This window comes from Mastomys coucha, unplaced genomic scaffold (assembly GCF_008632895.1).
Source record: "Mastomys coucha isolate ucsf_1 unplaced genomic scaffold, UCSF_Mcou_1 pScaffold14, whole genome shotgun sequence".
Lineage (NCBI taxonomy): Eukaryota > Metazoa > Chordata > Mammalia > Rodentia > Muridae > Mastomys > Mastomys coucha.
This window is the reverse complement of record NW_022196896.1, coordinates 108,752,660-108,761,747: the sequence shown is the minus strand read 5'-3', so window position 1 is coordinate 108,761,747 and position 9,088 is coordinate 108,752,660. Positions and strand designations below refer to the sequence as shown.

Genomic DNA, 9,088 nt, shown 5'->3' with positions numbered 1-9,088 from the left:
CTCTCTCTCTCTCTCTCTCTCTCTCTCTCTCTCTCTCGGTGTGTGTGTGTGTATTTCTGTGTGTCTTGTGTGTATGCAAGTGTGCATGCAAGTATGTGTGTGGTGCACATATATGGGCACATGTATGTGGGCACACTTACCTATGGAGGCCTCTGTGGAGGCCAGGGGTCAACTTCATATATATTTCCTCATCACTATCCAATTTAGTATTTTTAAGACAATCTCTCACAAGACGTAGAACTGACTGTTGGACTATGCTGGTTGGTCAGCAAGTGCCCAGGACCCATCTGTCTCTCTACACATCCGCAACCTGTTATATACCCAACACGTACTTGAGTGCAAGAAATCCAACCCCACTGTCTCGTGCTTACTCAGAGGGACTTTACCCACCATGGTATCCCGAGCCTATGATTATATTTTTAAATAATAAAATAGTTTAACAGCTGATTTACAAATTGATTTGCTGCCAAGCTGAATCATAGCTGAGTACCCAGCATGCACATGGATGCTTTCCAACAGCAGATGGGTGCACACGTGCAGAGCAGAACTCAGTCCGCCAAGGAGGGAAAGCAGAGTCAGCAGGAGGAAAAAAAATGCATTGAAACCACAGACACAAGGAAAAGTTAACAATGAAATTAACTTGTTTTTAGTTGTGGTCACTTGGACTAGGTGGGATGAGGTGCAGAGGGTGATGGGTCCTGGGACATGGGTGTCAGACATGTGGCGGTAACAAGCATCCTCCCTGTGGGCCATGGCCTTTGGCCTTTGTGCTTCTAGTCCCTTACCCTGCATATTCAGTGTAACCCAGAACTCTAAACCGAGCATGAAAGAGAAGGAAGAGAATGAACCATAATCTCAGAAAGAATCTTCTGGAATGGCTTTGCAATTCTGCATCTTCCAAACACAGCTCCTAGCCATTCTCTTTCAGCCAGACAGAGGGGCAGTGCTAGGATTATGTGGTTAACGTAATTAAAAATACAAAACCTCTTTGGCTTCTCCAGCACTTTTACCTGGTTCTGTCCCAGTATTCAGTGAGCCAGCTGTAACATCTCTCACAGTTTAAAAGCCAGTGACTCAAAAACTTCTTCTAACAGCCTTCATTTTATAGCAAAATGTAACTAATAATTAGCATAAAATATGGGCTTATCAACAATATGGTTGTCAATATGGACATACGGCTAGGGTGACCACTTCCTCTCCATTCTGAATGTCCCATATCTTGGCGGTCGTATCCATACTTCCAGTAGCAACCACTGTGCTTTGAGGGTTGAATGATAAACATACCTACAACACACACACAAAAAAAAAAACAGGGAACTTTGGAACCTTAAACCCACAGTGGACACTTGAATGAGTGTGCCGTGAACCTGAAGGTGGGTGACAACCAAGTTTGCTCCTAATCCAAGCAGCCTGTTTATTCTCCAGAGCCATCAGGTGTTCCACGGGTGCCGTTATCTCACTGTCATAAGGGTGGATACAGATTAGGGGAGACAAGGGCATGCCAGTATTGAGAGCTATTTATTTTGAGTTTTAGACGACATGTACAAGTCTGAATCCTCTCGAAATGCACGAAATGATCAGCGTACACATTCCCCGTGCTACTGTGATGACCTCATCAATCCTCCTTGAGTCAATTCTCTAACGATCAGCAAAAGAAAATCAGAGAGCATGGCTGGCGATCACACTAACATGCCAATCAGGCGTTGTGTGGCTACGTAGGCAATGCATGCTACTGTAACCATATCTGTGAGCGGTTAAATCGTCAGTACTGAGAATTACATCTAGTCTGCTGTGGATGATGCATGCAGACTCAAAATACTGAGTCGAAGCTTGAATACCCAACATAAAAGTGACCTCCGCTCTTTATTTTTTTCTTAATATCTTTTTTTTTAATTTTAGATATTTTCTTTATTTACATGCGAATTTCTCCATTCCCAGTTTCCCCTCCAAAAAACAAAAAAAACAAACAAAAACAAACCCCTGTTGCCTCCCCCCTCCCCATGCCTGCCACCCCGCGATCTCCCACTTTCTGGCCCTGGCATTCCCCTACACTGGAGCACAGAACCTTCACAGGGCCGAGGTCCTCTCCTCCTATTGATGATCGATTTTGCAATCCTCTACCATACACATGCTGCTTGAACAATCAGATCCCTCTATGTGCAGTCCTTGGTTGGTGGTTGAGACCCTGGGAGCTCTGAGGGTACTAGTTAGTTCATATTGTTATTCGTCCTAAGGGGCTGTAAACCCCTCAGCTCCATTGGTCTTTTCTCCAATTCCTTCACTGGGGACCCTGCACTCAGTTCCATGGATGGCTGTGAGCCTCTACATCTGTATTAGTCAGGTATTATCAGAGCCTCTCAGGAGATAGCTATATTTAGGCTGGAGAGATGGCTCAGCCGTTAAAGGCTAGGCTCACAACCAAAAATATAAGGTGACCTCCACTCTTGAGATGAAATCCTAAAGGGAAAGCATCAGGATGTCACGTGTACTCACGATTTCCGCTGTGTGGCCCCTGAAGGTGTGGTAACACTTTCCCGTCTCAGCACTCCAGAGTTTACAGGTCTTGTCGAAAGACCCCGTGGCAATTTTGTCACTGAAAATTTTCAAAGTTTAGAAACAAATTCAGCCGCCTAGCATGATACACTGAACTAAGACCAGATGTACCTAGCTACCAACCTACTTAGCCATATACCGCGCTGTTAAAACAATAAGTAATTTCATGTTTGCTCTGGTAAGTAACAAAATCAAAGTCTAGTAATTAAGGGTATCGATTCATAAGTATGGATGTTAAAGATGTAGCATCATAGGTATGAATATATTTTTTTTATTTCAATTGTTGAATTAATATAATGCAATGTAACCAGAAAATTAGCTACATGAACACCAATAATATCTAGTCTTGGCTGTATGGACAGAAACTCTGTTATAGGTATACAAAAGGGTAACATTAAATATAAAAGGGAAAATGTCACAGAGATAAACCTAGGTAAGCACATGATTGATAAGATTTGTGAGAAGTTTACCTCAGTGATTCCTTAAGAAAACAACACCAAGTGTATAGAGGGATTTGGAGAGAACAGACTAGAAGACTGGAATCCTATGGGCAAAAGAGATGGTTCAGTTGGTCCAAGTACTTGCTGCACAAGCCGGAAGACCTGAGTTCAAGGCCCAGAACCCATATGAGAAAGCTATATATTGGGGCTGGAGAGATGGCTCAGGAGTTAAGAGTATGCCCTGATCTTGAAAAGGATCTGAATCCAGTTCCTACCACTACCATCAAGTGGTTCACAACTGCCTACAACTTCAGTTCTAGGACATGCCAATGCCCTCTTCTGGTCTCCACAGGTACTATGTCTACATGCACACTCACACGTGTGCACACATGCACATATACACATAATTTAAAATTTAAAATTAAAAAAAAAAAAAAGAAACATCTAGACATGGTGACAGAGGTATTTCTGAGGAGGTAAGAACAGGAGAGTCCAAATTGCACACACTAAAGAAAGTTCTAAGTTTTCGGGACAGGCACATAACTTATGTTTGTCCAGACTAACGCTGATGTCTTGCCTTTTCCCCCTGGTCCCAGGCCACCCAGTCGGTGCACCTGTAATCACGCTGACAGGATGAAGCAAAGATCAGTTTGTGAGGGCACAAGGGCAACTCGTCTTAGTGAGCACCCACAGAATGCCCCAAACTGTCCAGGCACTCTAGGCCAATCAGGCTCCAAGGCATCAAGGGATTTTCCACTTCCACTGCTTTTCAGCTCCTGCTCAACATGAGCTCCAAGCCTTGAGAGGTATCTCAGTCCATTTTGCCATCCTTCCTGCCCTTCAAACGCACCAATCTCAAGTTGTCATTATCTCCGGGTCAGTTTGTATTCAGTGACAAACTGTGTTCTATATGTCTTTATGACATCATATCATAAATGATAATTATAGTTCAGTGATTGAAGAATTATAGTATTGAGTCAAAACTTACCCTTGGCACTATAAAACACAGAAACACTTGAGTGAGCACACACACACACTTAGACATGAGTGTGTGGATGCACACATACATACACAAACACACCCTTAGGCACACTCCACCTTATTCTTTGATAACTGTCTCAGATTCATGCTCTGAACCCCAAATGCAATGATGTGCTAAAGAAAACAATACTTTAGCTCATAACTAAATCATCAGGAGGGAACAACTCTTTTCATAATTTGACATGTGGATTTTCATCAGAGGCATAGGTAGAATTTAATAGAACCACCAGAATATATGCCTGCCTTGTATTCACAAACTCAAGAATATCATGCCAGTTAAACAGGCAATAAAGAACATTTAGTAAAATTAAACATTACACCAGTATTAAAACAGTATCATTTGTGATTTCAATACTTTTTCATTTCTACAAGTTAATTTAATTAAATACTATAAAAATTTCATTATACTGTAAAAACGTGTGCATCAAAGTCAATTCTCTGCAATTTAATTACACTAGTTAATGTGTTCATCGTGCCCATTTATGCTGACTGTGCCATCATACTTAAGGTGTTTGGGGAGTGATTTAAAAGACATGATGGCAGGAGAAACCCACATGTCGATTGTTTTAACTGTGATGTAAAACTTTAAGTGCAAACAATATCACAGACTCCATTGTCACCCTCTGCCGCTCTGTCAAAGAAGGCTCCATGCCTTGTGAGGGCTGATGGTCTCCTGCCTCCTCCATGGCCTTCAGTTTGCCACATTCACTGTCCCACTCTCGTGGTCACAAGTCCCTGTAAACAATCCAGTCCTGCAGGAGAGAGCATGCCCCCCACAGCACGTGCTGACCACAGCCCTGTGCCCCCCTGTGGGGAGCAGTCACTCCTGAAACACACTGGCTCCACAGCAGCTGGGGAGGCTTAAAAGCCAAAACTGGTACTGCTCCCTCCCCCTGGTACAGTCATCAGGCGTCCTCAGACAGGGCTGGGCATCACATGAGTCACCTTTAAAGACACCCAAGCCAGGAGAAATCTCCCTGGTCCCTCCCCTTAGTCCTTCAGGTACTTACTGCTGTGTTCTAGTTGCAGGAAGAGAGAAAGAATAAATCTCAAACTTATTTTTTTTTTATTTCAACTTTTAAAGCGCGCACACACACACATACACACACACACACACACACACACACGAGAGAGAGAGAGAGAGAGAGAGAGAGAGAGAGAGAGGGAGAGACAGAGAGAGACAGAGAGACAGAGAGACAGAGACAGAGACAGAGTCAGAGACAGAGCAGAGAGAGAGAGAGAGAGAGAGAGAGAGACTTGAGATTTCAGATTCTTCAAACATCTTCTTTAGTAGAAAAAGTCACTTTGAGGGATCAAGTATGAAAACAAAGCAAAACAGCAACAACTGAAGCCACGCTCTTCAGATTTCCCTCAGATATGAACACTAGGGGGTCACCCTTGTGACAGGAAGCCAAGGACTCGGAAGTCATTAAACTGACCCCGGGGCGGCAAATTAACCACCTGTGCTGAAAAATCTGACTGAATCCTCATGCTTTTTAGCTTTGTTTTCTTTGATATGGGATGAGAAAGAATTGGAGAGATGGTTCTTTGATGAGTAAAGGTACCTGCTGCCCAGCAGGATGACCTGAGATCTCAGGCCCCTCCCCACTGCCACCCCCTACTACCACCCAGTAGTAAGAGAAGAGAAATGAGTCCTGGGAAATGTCCTCTGACTTCCACATGTGCAACTTGGCTTCTCCCTCTCCTCTCCCCCTTCCCCTCTCTCCCTCTCCCTCTTTCCCTCTTCTCTCTCTAAGTGTGTGTGTTTTAAAAACAAATTAAAAGGATAAATTGAACATATATTTTAAATTTTTAAATAGTACAAGACGCTTGAAGGATTTAAATCCACTGGAAGAACAGAATCGACTGGGTCTTACCCACAGCCTCCCTTGGGCGGAACTTCTCAAACATTTTCCTTATCTGCTTTCCTAGAAGACAGCAGCTCTCTTCTCGTCTTTATACCTCATTGGTGTAGGCAATATTTTTTTTTAATTACTAAGGATACTTTGTGTAATTGGATTCAGTGGTAATTTCCACAAGCATGATTGTTGAAAGCACAGGCTTGTGGATACACAACTACCCATTGAGAAGCTCAGAATCTCACCACAGAAGCGTCAGGCAGTGATGGGGTGCCTTGAGGCTACAGACACGCATAGTGTCATGGGCATCTGAAACGGGTGATGGGTAAGACCAGAGGACGCTGTTAGTGTGCCAAGACAGGTACCCAGAGGTTGGCCTGAAATGGGGCCTCCACTCTTCTTAGCACAGCTGTTTAGCATATTACTATTTGCATATTTCCTCTCTGCCCCGAAAGACTGAATATTCATTTATAAATGAAAGAAGCCATGTTATAGGGCAGATGAATGCTACTCTCCCCAGAGCCAGAACAGTTCCCTATACAATAAGAACCACTTCCCATGGCAGAAGCGCAGGAAATCACAATCCTCCTTTCTTCCCTTCACTAACCAGTAGGTGGGCGGAGGATGACTGATGGAGGGGTGAGCGGATGAGGGAATGGATGAACGTACCCGTAAGGGTTGTTGAAGGCTATGGCGTAAACCACATTCCTGTGGCCCTCCAGGGTATGCAGTTCCTCTCCAGACGCCGTGTCCCACACCTTACATGTCCGATCGTAGCTCCCTGTGATAAAGCTAACATGGGGAACATGAACATTGCAGTGCGTGGTGAGCACGGCAGGCATTGTGTTCATAGATAGCCTCGGATTTGGTTTTCTGTTTGTTACTGTTTTCCTACAAGATAACTCTTTTATTATCCCCTGGTGTGCCTTTTAATATTGGAAATCATACACTCAGAACAAAGAATGGTTTCCAATTATTTGACTTAAAAAAAATAAATCTATTCCTATTATATTCTTATATAATTAAGATGTGCATTATAATGACTTCTGTGAAACTGCAAATTCTGCAATTCGATTAGGACGATACTTCCAGTTGTTGAGTCATAACTTCGGACGCTATCATTCACCCTCTCTTCCCCTCCACGCTACACTCTCTGTGATTATGTTCTGCAGTATAAAAATGCATATCTGTTTGACAGCCGTTTGGCCTGGGCTATTTTATTATAGCAATTCCAGTGAACTGATAACACATACTTGCATATCCGTATACGAGAAGCATCCTTTTATCTCAATTTTCCTAACCAGACCTTCAGCTCTGAAGCTGAGCAGAGCAGTCTCTGAACAGGGCATTGGTGGTTCTAGGCATTGTATACCAAAACACAAAGCTCGATAGAAAAAGGCCCTCTTTGAACCCAACCCAGCCCAGCCAGCCACAGAGCTGCCCCTAATTGGCAGCTCCCGTAGCCAGGCAACGAGCCAGGCACCCACGTGGTCTTCTTATTGTAGGCTGTAACACACTCTAGGTGCTTCTCACACAAAAGTAGATAGACACATAGAAAACTTGGGTCGGAGAAGTGGGAGCAAGTGCTTGCATCTCTCCTCCGCAGTTAGCAGAGTCAGGATAGCCAAGAGATGGGCACATTCGGTCTGTAACAAACTCAACTGTTCGAGAAACTCTCAGAAATGTTCATCCTAATTGCTAAAAGTTGAAAAGAACAAGGGGACCTTACCAGGAGCCTGCTTTGTTGAGTGCCACGTTGGTCAATGGCAATATGTGTGCTCTGAGAACCTTCAACAGAAGAAAACAGCATTATTTTGGACTCACACCCAGTTGAGTGTATCTAGTTGAACTTCAACCAGTGACTTTTGATGTATTCTTTGCCATATGTAGTAAATGGGGAAGATCCTCAATAGATAGACAAACTAGGAATAAAAGATAAACTGTACTCTCAGTAGCCACAGACAACTGCAAGAAGTAACTGACTCACTTTCTGTCGATACAAATTTACTACTAAGATGACTTGTGGTTACTGAAGAGGATTCCACATGGCACATTGTTTTATACATGCCACATATGGTTTTCAATGGAAGTTTGAACAGTGAACATAAGAAAAAAAACCTTAAATATGTTTCAAATATATTTTACACTGCATTATTGATTAATGTTAATCCTAAAATGTCTCATTTATCTTTGAGCCCCTGCCTTTATCTATCAGTTAGTGGGTATTTAATGGATGGTCACTGAATAAATATAGTAATTGAATAGCTGATTGGTTGAGTGGTTAACTGGGGTGAGTCAGCACCAGATAGATCTGCTTCTAAACTACAACTAGGAATAGCTTCCTTTTTGCTATCAAATATGTTCTCTTACATGAGTTACCCAGCTTATATTTGTGATAAAACAGTGCCACCTGCTGGAGAAAATAAAGAATGAAGAGCCTCATAGTCTGGGAACTTGACTAGATGGAGACCAAGGAGAACCTGGATATTTATATCAGGTAGAACCAATGAATGCTAAATTGCTAAATAAGAAATGTGGCTTTTATAATGATGATGATGTTGATGATTATGATACCTAAAACAAAATGATAATTCAGTATGACATGAAAATAATCTTAGAACATTTTTAATTTAATTTTAAAAGTTATTAAGTAATTACATGGATACATTTGCTATAATTTTAGTTTTTTCAGAAACATATAGAGAAAAAAGCATACTTCTATCATATTTGGTCAATAATTCACTGGCTTTTAGTTTAGTTCACAATAAAGCAGAAAATGGAAAATGTTGATATGAAACACAACTTCTTGGAAGTGCTCTAACTAGAAATTCATTTTAATAATCTGAAAAAGGGAGAAGTAAATTTACTTTAAGTCCTTCTTAACTTCTCAAGAGTTAGTATTTTGAGAGACACTCATTCTTCCAACAAATACCTACTGAAGAGCTAGTCTTGGCAAAATACACGTGAAATACTAAAACCACAAACGAGTATTTTTCTAGGAAAAAGAAAAAAAAAGTAAACATAGCTGGAGCAGTGGTGGCACACGCAATTAGTGCCAGGACTCAGGAGGCAGAGGCAGGTGGATTTCAGAGTTTGAGGCCAACATGGTCTACAGAGTGAGTTCCAGGACAGCCAGGGCTGCACAGAGAAACCCTGTTTCGAAAAACAAGCAGAGAGAGAGAGAGAGAGAGAGAG

General features: G+C 42.3%; 1 protein-coding gene across 4 annotated transcripts in view; it reads right to left on the bottom strand.

Annotated features, from left to right (window-relative positions):
• The window catches only part of Daw1 (dynein assembly factor with WD repeats 1), a 43,584-nt gene that overhangs the window by 15,465 nt on the left and 19,031 nt on the right, over positions 1–9,088 (bottom strand). For all 4 annotated transcript variants that reach the window (XR_004117964.1, XM_031368186.1, XM_031368187.1 and 1 more), the window contains exons 4-7: positions 7,623–7,681; positions 6,563–6,685; positions 2,494–2,593; positions 1,177–1,284 (exon numbers count right to left, since the gene is read on the bottom strand). Coding sequence is in view for 3 of the 4 variants with exons in the window: in XM_031368186.1 (XP_031224046.1) it covers positions 1,177–1,284; positions 2,494–2,593; positions 6,563–6,685; positions 7,623–7,681 (390 nt within the window). In the remaining variant the exon portion in view is untranslated. The remainder of the gene's footprint in view (positions 1–1,176; positions 1,285–2,493; positions 2,594–6,562; positions 6,686–7,622; positions 7,682–9,088) is intronic.